This window comes from Lagenorhynchus albirostris, chromosome 6 (assembly GCF_949774975.1).
Source record: "Lagenorhynchus albirostris chromosome 6, mLagAlb1.1, whole genome shotgun sequence".
Classification (NCBI taxonomy): domain Eukaryota; kingdom Metazoa; phylum Chordata; class Mammalia; order Artiodactyla; family Delphinidae; genus Lagenorhynchus; species Lagenorhynchus albirostris.
Window position 1 is genome coordinate 33,919,826 of NC_083100.1, and position 15,427 is coordinate 33,935,252.

A 15,427-nucleotide genomic window follows, 5' to 3' on the forward strand; every position below is an offset into this window, starting at 1 on the left:
CTTTGTGACCACCTGGAGGGGTGGGATAGGGAGGGTGGGAGGGAGCCGCAAGAGGGAGGGGATATGGGGATAGATGTATATGTATAGCTGATTCACTTTGTTATAAAGCAGAAATTAACACACCATTGTAAAGCAATTATACTCCAATAAAGTCGTTGAAAAAAAAAAAAAGAACCTAGGGCTAAGATGGGAATAAAGACACAGACCTACTAGAGAATAGACTTGAGGACATGGGGAGGGGGAAGGGTGAGCTGTGACAAAGTGAGAGAGTGGCACGGACATATATACACTACCAAACGTAAAATAGATAGCTAGTGGGAAGCAGCCGCATAGCACAGGGAGATCAGCTCGGTGCTTTGTGACCACCTAGAGGGGTGGGATAGGGAGGGTGGGAGGGAGGGAGATGCAAGAGGGAAGAGATATGGGGACATATGTATAACTGATTTACTTTGTGATAAATCAGAAACTAACACACCATTGTAAAGCAATTATACTCCAATAAAGATGTTAAAAAATGTTTTATTTCACAAGATAAACCTAGAGAATTTTCTCTGAGTTCCAACAAAGTTCTGTCCACCAGTCTCTGGCAGGGCTGTAGAATGACTACTTCCCCGTCTCGTGAAATGAAAATTGAACATACTGGGCCATGAGAAGGAACTCTTTGATCATACTCTAAAAGTGGAGGACTACTTTTTCTCATTCTGTTTTGCATGGGCCCTTAAGTGTCACTGATAATTAAACCAGCAAGATGTTTTGATTACTCTCCTCATTCTACCTTAATTGGGGAAACTATTACAATAGTTGTTTTGTAGTTCAAGTTTATAGGAGCACCATGGATTACATGGGTTTCCAGGAAATGAGAATGTGACAGAATACATTTTATCAGAAATGAAAGAATATATTATGTGTTCCTTACCCTCTCTCTGCCTTGTTTCCTTATCTGTAAAATGGGGGAAATAAATATACTTGCCTCACAAGGATGTGGAGAAAAGGGAACACTTGTATCAATAAGTTGATACAGCCACTGTGGAAGACAGTGTGGAGTTTTCTCAAAAAACTAAAAATAGAACTACCATATGACTCAGTAATTCCATTCCTGGGTATATGTCAAAAAACACCAAAAACACGAATCTGAAAAGATACATGCACCCCAATGTTCATAGCAGCATTATTTACAATTGCCAAGGTATGAAAGTGACCTAAGTGTCCATGAACAGATGAATGGACAGAGAAGATGTGGTATATATATACAATGGAATACTACTCAGCCATAAAAAAGAATGAAATTTTGCCATTTACAGCAACATGGATGGATTTGGAGGGCATTATGCTTAGTGAAATAAGTCAAACAGAGAAAGACAAATACTGTATGATGTCACATGTGGAATCTATAAAATACAACAATCTAGTGAATATAACAAAAAAGGAGCAAACTCACAGATATAGAGAACAAATTAGTAGTTACCAGTGGAGTGGGGCAGGCAATATGGGAGTGGAGGAGTGGTAGGTATAAACTATTGGGTGAAAGATAGACTACAAGGGTGTATTGTACAACATGGGGAGTAGCCACTATTTTGTAATAACAGTAAATGGAAAGTAACCTTTACAAATTGTATTAAAATAAATTTTAAAAATTTAAAAAAATATATACCTGCCTCAGGATTATTGTGAAGATTGAGTTAATCCACATGAAACACTTAGAACTATGCCTGGCACGTACGTGTTGGTTGTTGTTGTATCTCACATAGTATTGAGTCAGCATCTTCTAGGTGGATGTGTCCTATGTGTGACGTTTGTTCCCCTTTTCCTTCACTGTTCCCAGGCCTTGCTCAGCGCCCATGACACCGTGGCTCAGAAAGACTTTGAACCTCTTCTCCCTCCACTGCCAGACAACATCCCTGAGAGCGAGGAAGCAATGAGGATTGTTTGCATGGTGAAAAACCAGCAGCCCCTGGTAAGGAAATCATTTTACCTTTTCATTTAGGATTACACCAGGGTTAATTATGAGCTAAGTTATGTCTAGTAATTACTTGGGCAATATTCTTGTCTGTAGTCACAGATGTAGTGTGAGGCAATCAGACAATGTGAGGGAATCCATGATAATAATGGCGAAACTGTATCTTAATGAATTTTGCCTGTGATTTCAAACACATTACAGGTTGTAATGTTTTCACCAGGGAAGGTTTCTGCTTAGTGTTTTTGTTTTCTAAAAGCTGTGAGACATAAGAAATTCTTTTATTTTATTATTTGGCTCTGTGACATGTACATATATTTTACTCTGTTCTAATATATTTGCCTACGTTTTTTTCCTCTATAAAGGGGAAGCTAAGTAAGGCATTAATTTGATTTTCTAAGCATAATCCCTTTGATTAGGTTGTAATTGTGGGAGTTTTCTTTACCTTTGGAAGGATCTCAATATTCTTTGATGTCTATGTGGTTGGATGTAGACTTTCCTAGACCAAGGTTGAATGGCCTTTCCTTTTTCATGGCACAGTATGTATGGCCCTGGTTGGTATGAATACCCTTGTCCGAAAGACCAGAGCGATACTGAGGGAAGCCCCCAGGAAAGTGGTCATGTTAGGTAAAAAGGGGTTCTACTGTACTCTCTCCCCAGGGAGCTACCATCAAGCGCCATGAGATGACAGGGGACATCCTGGTGGCCAGAGTCATCCATGGTGGGCTGGCGGAGAGGAGTGGTAAGCTGGAGCAGCAGGGTGCAAGCGTGACCAGGAAAACAGGGAATGATTGTTTAATCTTCCCGGGGAAGCCCCTCTTTCCTAACTGAGGTTGAGCTTTAATAAGTTCTATTGCTTGGTTACTAAGAAGGAAGAAAGGAATATTCCAGAGAAGTCCCATTGCCCTTCCTCACTGAGTCCCTCCATTCTAGGCACTAAATTAATGTTCCCTTACTTTACATTCCCATGTAAACCTAACAAGGTAAGTATTATCAGGCTATCATATAGATGAGGAAACTGAGGCTCAAAGAGATTAACACCTAACTTGCTCAGGGTTTCACAGGGTGAGTCAGGATTCAAGTCCAGGTCTGCCTCACTCTATATTCCCAACTTTCACGCTTCACTTGGTCCTTCTGTGTTCAAAAAGGCATCTCTCTTCCCCGTCTTCAAACACCTGTTGCTTGCCTTTTCTACCAGAGAACCAAATTTCCTTCTTTTCATCACTGTGCTTCTGAAACGAGCTGTTCTGTACCTGCTACGTGTGTTCTCACTGTATATGGCCCTGGAAACCTGGTGCAGGGTTCATACCCCAACGTTCTTAGAGAAATTACCCAGGGACATCCTAGCTGCTAAGTCCACTGGCCCTTCTGTCAGCCTCAGTCTTATTTTTACTTCCGCAGCACATTTGATGTTGTTGACAACACCTTGCTTAAAATTTTCATCATCCTTGGTTTCTGTTCCGTGATGTCATCCTGCTTCTTATCTGCACTGTCTTACGTCATATTTCTCAAGCCTCAATCTTAACCCTCAAGTTTCTCCACATTTTCTCTTTTGAAGAGTACCCCCCATTTCCTTTTCATCTGACATTTTCTCATGACCCCGACAGCTTCATTTTTCGTGTTATATTCTTACCAGAGCTCCAGTTCCATCTTACAACATCAGATTAGTGAAAATAAAAATATCACCACCACTTAATACCCAGTGTTGGTGGAAAGGTAGAAAAATGCAATTCTCATGCACTTTGGTGGTGGTGTAAATTGGAATAGCCAGTTTGCTTTATTATTATTATTTCACCATGAAATTTAAGATGTCAGAGCCTGCTTGGGTTAGCGCGTTTGTTAAGGAGCTTTGGGATGGCTACCGCCATTTGTGAGAGTTTTTTCGTACCCCTCTTTGTTTTGTGTTCCTGTTTGCCTAGGGTTGTTATATGCTGGAGACAAACTGGTGGAAGTGAATGGAGTTTCAGTTGAAGGACTGGACCCTGAGCAAGTGATCCATATTCTGGTAACAGTCTCCTCCTCGCCTTCTCCGTGACTCAGTGCCACGTTATGTCAGCCCATGGCGTGTGCACTGTAATTGGAGGGGGATTCGGGTCCCGCTAGGCAGCTTCCTCTCTCTAGGCCCCAGAACTTGTCTGTTTCTATGCAGCTGGTTCGCCTTCCCCCATCCGCCTCCTCAGGGGATCTGGCCCCTTCTGGATACCTCCCTTCACAAGCTGCTCTTTCAGCCTCAGGAAGACTGCCAGACCGCCCAGCCCAGGTCCCTCGTCACCTGGGTGGCTCCACTGGAAACCGAGCCCGGGGTGGGCAGAGTGAGACAGTGGAGGAGTGTCTGAACCCGAGCAAACCACCCCTCGCTCCCCTTACATGTTTATGCAGTTTCCTTGAGGCAGCTTTGGGGTAAAAAAGAAGTCTCCAGAGGGCAGCATATGGGGAGGGGGACATCCCTGCTGGCCCTGCCACTGTCCTTGTGGTTGAAATGGCGGTGTGACCTGATTATATGAGCTTTTGGTAACTCTTTTCGGTTCCCATTCCCATCCTTCAAACCATTGCCCGAGTCACTGTCCAGCTGTCAGTAGCCATAGCAGCTTTCCCCGCACACCTCCCCCCATGTACACCCCCAGAGTGGGGCCTGAGGTCAATTATTATATATTACATAGACTAGTGGTTCTCAAACTGGGTTCTTGGGGGAACTCTAGATTTTCATAGATGTGCCTTAGGGACTGAGAGGAGGAGTGGTATTATAAGGAGTATTATATAAGGAGTATTATATAAGGAGTATTATAAGGAGTATTATAAGGAGTATTATAAATATTATAAGGAGTATTATATAAGGAGTATTATAAGGAGTATTATAAATATTATAAGGAGTATTATATAAGGAGTATTATAAGGAGTATACCAAGCACTGAAATATTTTGCAAACCACCAGGCAAGATTCTGTGTGGTGTAAAAGATACTGCACCGGGAGCTTAAAGGACTATCAGTCACAGACACACATGCCTCCACCTCAGCCCTTTCAGTTCCAGCTGTGGAGTTGCCAGGACAGTGGGGTTGTGAAATTCCCAAGTGAGACCGAGATCTTTCTTGTTAATCTCTAGGATCTCCAATGCCCATCACAGTGTGTGTGACGGGGGATTCTTACCCCTCCCATCAAACTAAGATGCTCTCTGTTTCCTCCACCATTAGTTTGGAGACGTCAGTTCCCCCCAGAAGACTTGGGGGCCCTTTATCTTCTTCCACATAAGACTAGGCTGCCTGATGCAGAAATCATTTTTCAGGAAATAATTACTGACTGAGATAAGAGGAGGGAAAGTCAGACCAAGAGCTCCTCTCCTTCCTTAGTGCCTGTGGGAATAAGACCTTGCTGAGTGTGGTGTCCTGGCAGCAGCGAGATGGAGGGTCCCTGCGAGAAGCCAGGCCTCAGTGCGGGTTTTAACAGACCAGTGATCCTGGAAGTCCCACAGCAGGACAGAAGTGGAGCTCAATTTCTTCCTAATGTCCATTTCTGGGTGGTGATATTTAGCTGTTGAGCCCTTGTAAAAGCCCCTGTGGGAGATGTCCCCATTTGACCTGCACACATTGAATTGTACCTTCTGTCTGCCAAACCCCAGTAACCCAGTGAACTCTACGATTTGTCATTCTTTCCTCTGACATTTTCTAGGCCATGTCTCGTGGCACAATCATATTCAAGGTGGTTCCAGCTTCTGACCCTCCTGTTAATAGCCAAAAGATGGTAAGAATTTACTGAGCCTTCATACCCACACACAGTAAATCCTCCAATAACAATAACAACCATGATGTACTTTGTATCTTATTACTATCCTCTATAATGTATTGAAGATTGGTTCAATACTGTATTGCATATTTTTCAATACTGATGACGTGAGAGGCAAATCAGTAAATGAATACAATAACAGGAGATGGGGTACCAAGAAGTTAAGAAGTAACATCAAGAATGGTGAGCATTTGAGCAAAAACTTCTCAGAGCTGAAAGATTCTATTCCCAAACTCATTTTTTTTTTTTTCATGGCTCTTAGACTCAGTTCAAGAAGGAAGTTCTTTTTGGTGAGGTTGGAGAGGAAAGATAGCACCAGTAGGTGGAAGAGTGGGAGAGATGGTTTTAAGTCTTAACAACCCGGGGGTAAGGATTCTTCTGAGGTGTCATTATGCACCTACTGTCAGGTATATGTTCGTGCCATGACTGAGTACTGGCCCCAGGAGGACCCTGCCATCCCCTGCATGGATGCCGGCTTGCCTTTCCAGAAGGGGGACATCCTCCAGATTGTGGACCAGAATGATGCCCTCTGGTGGCAAGCCCGGAAAATCTCAGACCTTGGTACCTGTGCTGGCCTAATCCCTTCCACGCACCTTCTGAAGAGGTAAGAAAAGTCATCACTCCTGGACTCAAGACCGAGCCATCAGGAAACAAAACGTTTTCTCAGGCTTCTGTTGTTGCAGTTAAGATGAGAGAAAGAGAGACAAGCAGATAGATGAACACACACTGGTCTCTAAATCCAAATGTCAACTTGTCAATATGCTCTAAACATCTTAAACACCAAAGGGACCAGAATAATCGTATCAATTAGAAAAGAGAGAAGAGTACTTGGGAAGCTAAATTAAACTTTTAAAGGTAGTTCTGACTCCCTCTATAATCTTTCAAGGCTGAAGTGAAAGCTCAGTTACTGAATCTCAACTTTCCACCATCACCTTGGTGCTATTGAGGTCCAAGGAAGGGATTAAGGATAGAAAGAAAATAGAATGAGAGGTCCAAGACTCAGCCAATGTTAAGAGATCACGAGGAAGAAAAGGAACTAGCAAAGGAGACTGAGAAGGAATGGCCGATGAGGCAGACCAAAATCAAGATGGTAGAGTGTCCTGATCAACTATGTCAACCACCGCTGAGGGGACTGAGAATTGACCACTGGATTTAGCAACAGAAGTCATTGGTGATCTTGATAAAAGCAATTTCAGTGGATGAGGTGGGACCAAAATCTTAGTAAAAGGGGATTTGAAGACATTGACAACAATGAGCATGGAAAATTCTTTGAGACATTTTGTATAAAGCAGAGCAGAACAATGGACAAATAGCTAGAGGGGAAAGTGGAGTGGTATGAGAGAACTTTTTTAGATAGGGTAGATAATGGTAATGGGAAAAATCCAATGAGAGGGAAAACTTTATGATACAGGAGAAAGAAGGGAACATTGCTGCTCTTGTTGTCCTTGGGGAAGCAGGAGGAGATGTGATGGAGCCTATAAATAGAGGGGTTGACCTTATACAGGATCATGAACAGTTCACCCACAGTAATAGTAGCAGTAGGGAATCCAGAGTGTGTGGGCACAGCTGAGGGTGAGGGATATGGTGGGAGTTTATGGAAGGTCTCTTCCATCTGCTCTTATTTTCTCAGTGGAATAAGCAATGTCATAAGCTGAGAGTAAGGGTGGGTAGGAGATATTGGGAAGGAAAGAGGAGAAAGCTTGAAAAGTTTCTATGAGAACTGGAGAGCAAATTGGTTAGATAAATACAGTATCATCAGCATTAAGGGCCCACTTAAGGTTAAAGGTCATAAATTTATAGTGATTCTGGCCAGCTTCCTGGGGGGCAGGGCCAGATTAGACAGGGAGTCAGATTTAAATCAGTAAATCAAGAGAGGGACAAGGGAGTGATTTTAATGAAAGACCATGACATTTAAGCTTGTTAAGGGGGGAGGTGACAGGGTAGGGTCAGTGGAAAGGAAGTCAGATCAATGGATTATAGGTCCCTATGGGGTTGATAGATTATTGGGGTTGGGAAGATAGGAGATGCTGGTAGAAGAAAGGGATGCTGGAAATAGAAATTATATAGGGATTGTAGTTTTGGGTACTGAAAGGCCTAGGGTATGACAGTGGGATGCAGTGGCTGGGGTCATTGGAAGGTCATTGGAAGAGAGGGGCTCAAGGAACCAAGAGGCCAGGGTGTTGGAAGGGACATCTTTGTGCCTAATAAAGTCGTCATGCATTATGACAGAGCAGTGTTAAAAGCATGGGAGTTAGCAGGAATAATCTGAGAATGGCTTCCAGAAGAGTCGGGGAAATGGCTTTCAAAGTGAGGGCATCTAGGATATAGTCTGGAGATGGCCAGGAGAAGCAGGACACAGACCCCACCTCCAGGCCCCATGGAGTGAGGGCCTCATGCAGTGGTGTGCTGGAGCCAGCTCACAGAGCCTGTGTGCACCCTTCTCACACCCACGGTCAGTGACATCAGGGTGGCAGCTTGAAATCAGCCCCAATGGGAATATTGACACTAGAAAAACCTGCAAAGCTGCACATGAGGACTCATCTCCCCGGGCTGGTTTACCCACACGCCACTGGGAGTGGGAGAGGAAGGAGCCACCTCTCAAAAGGGGCAGGGGAGCAGTGAGCTCAGGGGGACCTGGGTTTAGTTAGAACAAGAAAGTGAAGGGCTCACTCAAAGTGCAGGAGGAGGTTTGAGAGATTTTGCTGGAGATTTACTGCCAGTTCCAGAGGGTGTGTGAAAGGGCTTCAGGGAGTGGCAGGTGGTGGATGGAGCCTTACAGGGATTAAAGTGCAGAGGATAAGGGACGACCTGAGGACACACACAGGGATAAAGTCCTAATGAGATTAGTCCTCATGGTCTCAGAGCAGAGAGTGGCAAGGAGATTCCAGTGGGGGTCTTGCAAGGAGCACACAGAAATGGCAGGTTTACTAGATTAGCGCACAAACAAAAGACAACGGAAGGAACTGAAATTCATGTGGCTCTAAAGGGACTGTAGAGAGCATCACAGCCTGGGAGGGAGACCAGAACATGCGGTGAAAATTCTGAGACCAGCTGGAGCGGGCTAACATGCCAGAGATGCAGGAGCCATGGCTCATGCAGTGAAGCTCTGTGGCATGTGCACTCGTGGTCTCAGGCCAGATTTTCACCCTAAGTCAGTGTGACTCTGAAAAGATGCTGTGAGGCAGGAAAGAATGATAAGAAAGGCCATACATTTGGAGAATGTATTTGACAGTGTGTTTGGAGGTGAAATCTCCTTGTTCACTTTGTTGGAAGCAACAGAATTCTAGGAAACATTCTATCCTGGATCTATTTCACCTGGGTTAACCTGGATTACTTTTTATTTTTCCTTCTCACAGTGTATTTCTTTTTGCATAGGAAGCAACGGGAGTTCTGGTGGTCTCAGCCATATCAGCCTCACAACAACCTCAAATCCACCATATGTGAGTGTGCTGACACCTCAAACCCAGCCTGTGCATCCCAAGAAAGACAGCTCCCTCTCTCCCAGGGCTGGCTTCCCGCCCAACAGAGGATCTTTAAATGTCCCCGTACCCCAGATAGCCTCCTGGCAGCCATCTGAAATCCTACCATAGACATTCATTCCTTTGGATTTAGAAGAGTTTTCAGTTTGTGAAAATGCAAATGTTCTTGTGATCACTCCCTGGCTTGAAGTCCCCTGAGGTGTCTACAGCTAGTCCATACATTATACACCTACTGGCAAGCAAGGCTGCAGAGCGGCACAGTTTGTGTGCCTTTGATGAGTGAACATGGGACTGAACTATTATTTAATGAGTGTAGTTTGTTCACTTCACAGTATTTTAGATGGCGGCGGAGGAATGGTCAGCAAAGGGATTCATGGTGGCGAATGCTTGTGAACGACTTACAGCCTTAATGAAGGGTGTCAGTAGCTCATAGAGCCCAGCTAGAACCTGCTGATCAAGGACCGTCTGAAATGCTCTCTGGCAGGAGTTACAGAAGGGGAAGAGGTGCCCGGAGGAGGGAGAGGGAGAGGGGCACTGACAGGAGGCTGGGAGGGCACTAAAGTAAACATAGATTTGCCCATGGAGAGTCCTCATCCACTTTACTTCTCAATTCTCTAAGGCAAAAATTATTATTTTTCCCTTGAAAAGATGTGATGACAACTATAGAGACATTTTTGAAAGAAAACACTCTTAAAATTCCTTTACATTGACCATATTTTCATACTATCTTCCCGTTATAGAACCATATTTTACATGGTTACAGTAACAGTTGCAATACTACTTTTTATCTTTTTCTTTAACTTGACATTTTATCAGAAACATTTGTCATGGTATAATCTTCATAGTGATATTTTAGTTATTTCCCCTGTGCTTTGAAAAAGTTTGTTTACCAAACCAGATTGAAGTACTTCTTTAACCCATTTTCCTATTCTATTTATCAAAGGCATGTGAAAGTGCTAAGCTTCTAACCAATATCTGATAAATAGTAGGGCCACGGGTTGACATCTAACTTGCTTGCATAGCCTATGTGCCATTTCTATTAGAATTTTGCAAAGTCCATCCTGAAAAGAGTTTGCAGCCACATATTATTATCCTTACAAATCTCTGAGTCCAGGAACCCCAAGTATGGAGCCACTGAGTTAAAGGGTCACCTCTCACAGGGATGTTTCTTTTTTTAAAATTTATTTATTTAATTTATTTATTTTTGGATGCGTTGGGTCTTTGTTGCTGTATGCAGACTTTCTCTAGTTGTGACGAGCAGGGGCTACTCTTCGTTGCAGTGCGGGGGCTTCTCATTGCAGTGGCTTCTCTTGTTGCAGAGCACAGGCTCTAGGGCTCACGAGCTTCAGTAGTCATGCCACACGGGCTCAGTAGTTGTGGCTCACGGGCTCTAGAGCTCAGGCTCAGTAGTTGTGGTGCACAGGCTTAGTTGTTCCGCGGCATGTGGGATCTTCCTGAACCAGGGCTCGAACCCATGTCCCCTGCATTGGCAGGCGGATTCTTAACCACTGTGCCACCAGGAAAGCCCCAGGGATGTTTCTGATGGAGTACATCATTTTCTAAACTATCAGGTCATTTCTTTTTAACTGTTGTAGATGATATTTCAAATAAATATTATTTTGTATCTTTCTGTTCTGCCTGAATGTTACCATGGGAAAAAAAATCTCAGGAAAGGGTTACTACTCAGGATGTATAGGCAACTTTATTACTCAAGAGTTATTGAAAAATTCCAGGCGTATGTTAGTTTACAGATGTTATTAAAAAGTTATTTACTGAAGATGCACTTGTAATTGTCATCCCTCTTTCTTTCCCTCCCTCCTCTCTCTCTCTCCTTCCTTTCTCTCCTCCTTCCTTCTTTTCTTCCTCCCTTTCTCTCTCTTTCTTTCCTTCTTTCCATTCAAGATTTGAGTTCCTAAAATATAATGAATAAATAATAAGCGCATTAATTCAGAAATGAATAGAATGCAACTCTTACAGAGCTTATTGGGATACAAGGGAATAGGATTTGCCAGAAGCAAATAGATCCCATTTCCAACAAGGCTCATAAATTTATTGGTTTCTATAGGATATTCACTTATCATTTTGTTACTAAATCTCCATTGAATTTTTAGAGAATAATTTTGGCACTTTGCTTTTCTTACTGTAGGTAAATTAATCTGATAAACTATAGCATAAACTATTGTGCTCGCTCTCTCTTTTTTCCCCTGCTTCAACCATTTTTCTGTACCCAGCGATTTCTATGGAAGAAGGTAAGAAATAGTATTTGTGGGGAAAAAAAACTCATCTCCAAAGCCTCCTAGAAATTTCCTATAGTTTTCTTAATTCACTTCAATTTCAATTCAGCTATTTATTAAGCTCTTCCTGTGTGCCTCATAGTGTGCTAATCACTAATACCCTAATTTATAAAAAGATGTCAGTCAAAAGAACACACACTGTGTAATTGTTCTTAACACTGAGAGGAATAAAAGAAAGGAGAACCAACATTTACAGGCAGCCCCAGAATCTAACACAGCACATGGTAAGAATTCAATGAAAGTTGTGAAACTGATCCTCTGTTTTGTTTCAACTGCTTTGTGCACAATGTCTAAAAATAACCCTGTAATGGAATTGTTATTGTTCCCATTGTATGGATGAAAAGATTGATAAGGTAAGAACATTGTCAGAAGTCGCAAACAGCTGGTCTGGATTAAAGCTGCTCTCTGTCTGAAGGGCACTACATCAGGGGCAAATGGGGCCTCCAGTTATCACCTCTCCCCTTCTCCATGCTGAGACACCAAGATGACTCATTATGATGCCAAACACACACACACAAGCAAGAAAGCAAGACGTTGTCTACTTGTGGAGAGGGGAAAAGAAGAGAGAAGAGCAGTCCCCTTTGCCACCATCCACATTTCATCCCTGAAATTGGAAAGGGGAGGAGGAGGAACATGGACAGGCCCTTGGGTCCCTGTGGTCTTGCTGGGTGACAAGCCCACTGTCTGTCAGCTCAGGCTGCCATAGCAAGATCACACAGACTGGGTGACTTTAACCACAGACATTTATTTCTCACAGTTCTGGGGACTCTAAGTCCAAGATCAATGTTCTGACAGGGTTGGTTTCTGAGGAGACTTTTCTTCCTGGCTCGCAGATGGCTGCCTTCTCTCTGTGTGCTCACATGGCCTTTCCTCCATGAATGCGGGGTGGGAGAAGTGTGTGGGGAGAGAGGGAGAAGAGAGAGAGAGAGAGAGATAGAGATTAGTGTGGTTTCTTTTCCTCTTCTTATAAGGCCACCAGTCCTTTTGGATTAGGGCCCCAACTTTATGACCTCATTTAATCTTAATTATCTCTTTAAAGACCCCATCTCCAAATACAGTCATCTGGGGGCTAGGATTTCAACATATGTATGCATTTGTGGAGGGTACAAATCAGTCCATAACACTCACCCTAGCCCATAGTGTGGAATTGTTCATTTTTTATAAAAAATTTATTTATTTTAGGCTGCGTTGGGTCTTAGTTGTGGCGCGTGGGATCTTTGTTGAAGCATGCGGGATCTTTCGCTGCAGCGCGCGGAATTCTCTCTAGCTATGGCGCGCGGGCTCCAGAGCACGTGGGCTTTGTAGTTTGCGACACATGGGTTCTCTAGTTGAGTTGCCCAAACTCAGTAGATGTGGCATGCAGGCTTTGTTGCCCCGCAGCATGTGGGATCTTAGGTCCCCCACCAAGGATTGAACCCGCATCCCCTGCATTGTAAGGCAGATTCTTTACCACTGGACCACCAGGGAAGTCCCTGGAATTGTTAATTTTGAGAGCGCAAAATCCGTGGCTCTTTTAGACCCCAGAGTTACATATTAGAAAAACCGGGACTACTTGTGCTGTTATTAGAGAGTCTCTCCTGGCCTCTGTAAAACAGGAATGACAATTCTAGTTTTTGTTTGCCTTTAAATCAAAACCCTCTAGTTATGTGCTAGGAACTAATGAATTCACTGTTATAAATTATTGATCTGGAAAATAATCTCTAAATGAATATAAGGAATTGAACGACAGTGTTAAAAATCTCAGCTATGTTACTTGTTCATCTGTGCTCCTATCTCTATAAAACAGTATTATTTCATAAAATTGTTCATATTGCATATTTTACTTAAAAACAATCAATGATATGATCTTTAAGGAAGTGATGATAAATTTATTATATTACTTTATAATATTATAGCTTATTATGCAAACTATAATTTGCACTTTTACAACATATAAGACATTTATTAAAATAGTATTTATTGATCACCTGGGAATTGTGGGTATTGTGCTAGGCTCAAGATATACAGTGCCGAAAGACAAAAAAAATTTTTTTAAGAACATATGTTCAAATCAACTATTCTGATATTAAAAGGGAAATTCAGTTTAATAGATAATTGGTCATGTGCCTACTATGTGGAAGACACTAAGCTCTATAAAATACGTAAAAATTAGTTAAGATGATTTCCACTTTTCAAGGAGCTGTCTAGGAGGGCTAATAAGGCAAACACCCAAATGATTATATTACGAGGCAGAGTAGATGTGCAATAGCAGAGAATTCAAGGTAGTAGGAAGAAAATGCTGTGCAGTTCATGGCAAGGATATTCATTTTGATCAGTGTTGAGATGGACCTTGAAGTATTACAGGCTAAGGGAACAGCCTAAGCAAAGGCACAGAGGAAGAATCAATGGAGTCTGCTCTAACAGGAGTGTAAGATACAAGAAAGAGACAGCAGTTTTCAAAGCTGGGTTTGGGTCACACTGTAAAGAGCTTTGAGTATTAGGATGAACAGTTTTAAAAGTTATATTCTTTTATTCTCATACATACATCCCAGCTAAAGGTAAAAATAATTAACATTGTTGAGCACTTACCATGTGCCTGAGCTTTTCCTGCATTATCTCAATCCTATCCTATGTGGTAGGTATTATTACTACCCCCATTTATAGACAGAAGATGAGGCTTAGAGGCGAACTAATTTGTCCAGTATTCAAAAGCCTGTGCTTTTAGAATTTTAACCATTCGATGTCCTGTGGCCTCCCATAGCCTACATTTTCATTTAGTACAGTAGAGCCCTTTTTATCTCTCCGAGTGAGCGATAGTTGTAAGAATAACATGATTATAGGGTGGTCTGAGTTTCATTGCCATAAGCCTATACATAGGGAATTTCATTTGTGATACTAACATTTTAACTTCAAGTTTTCCCTTTCTATGCTCTTTTATAGAAGATGACATGAAGATTGACGAGAAATGTGTGGAAGCAGGTAGCATTTCCTCTTGATACATTTACCACCAGGAGAAATATGAAGCAGCTCAGCTATAGATTTCCTGAAGCAGTCAAAGGGGCCACAGGCCTATTTTCTGGAAGAAATGTGTAAAATAAATCCCCCACCGCAGCCTTTTTCTGTGGTTCTGACACATGGAAGGGAAGCACAGCTGCAGGAATGTCTCCATGCTTCAGACCAACCTTTTAGAAAGTGTTCTAGAAAGCAGTATTCTGGAAATGATCACAGGAACACACAGTAACACTCAGGTGTTACATTGTGAAATACTATAAAATATTGAGATATCAGATTTTTATTTTTAAATTTTTATTTATTTATTTTATTATTATTATTATTTTGCGGTACGCGGGCCTCTCACTGCTGTGGCCTCTCCCGTTGCGGAGCACAGGCTCCGGACGCGCAGGCTCAGCGGCCATGGCTCACGGGCCCAGCCGCTCCGCGTCATGTGGGATCCTCCCGGACCGGGGCACGAACCTGTGTCCCCTGCATTGGCAGGCGGACTCTCAACCACGGCGCCACCAGGGAAGCCCGAGATATCAGATTTTTAAAAAGCAAAATATCTATTTTGTTATTGTTTGATACCATTTTCTGGTAGATTCTAGTATAGATCAATAGTCATGTGTTCCAAATTTCTGAGAAATACTTCACATTTCTGTTCCTAGATTTTTTTTTGGAAATTGGGAGAAGATTTTTCAAATTTAGTGGCAGAACTAAGATTGGTTCAAGAATCACTAGGATTTTGTTGGAAGACTAGTTGAAGAGTCTTTAGTCTGATAGGTGACTTTGTCTTGGCTTTATGGGTTAATCTAGTTTTTAGACATTAAATAATGATATGAAATGTTTAAGTACTGGGTATTTCAAAGATTTACATGTATTTCCCAGAACAACTACAGAATAACGCTGACATTATATTTATTTTACCAAGTACACATCCTGGGTTTTT

The 15,427-nt window shown here is 42.4% G+C and overlaps 1 protein-coding gene across 1 annotated transcript in view; it reads left to right on the top strand.

Moving 5' to 3' along the window:
* Positions 1 to 15,427, top strand: part of MPP4 (MAGUK p55 scaffold protein 4) — a 39,665-nt gene that overhangs the window by 7,748 nt on the left and 16,490 nt on the right. Inside the window, exons 5-12 of the mRNA XM_060151351.1 lie at positions 1,823 to 1,954; positions 2,615 to 2,696; positions 3,874 to 3,959; positions 5,619 to 5,690; positions 6,140 to 6,336; positions 9,108 to 9,172; positions 11,443 to 11,460; positions 14,425 to 14,463. Coding sequence (XP_060007334.1) covers positions 1,823 to 1,954; positions 2,615 to 2,696; positions 3,874 to 3,959; positions 5,619 to 5,690; positions 6,140 to 6,336; positions 9,108 to 9,172; positions 11,443 to 11,460; positions 14,425 to 14,463 — 691 coding nt within the window. The remainder of the gene's footprint in view (positions 1 to 1,822; positions 1,955 to 2,614; positions 2,697 to 3,873; positions 3,960 to 5,618; positions 5,691 to 6,139; positions 6,337 to 9,107; positions 9,173 to 11,442; positions 11,461 to 14,424; positions 14,464 to 15,427) is intronic.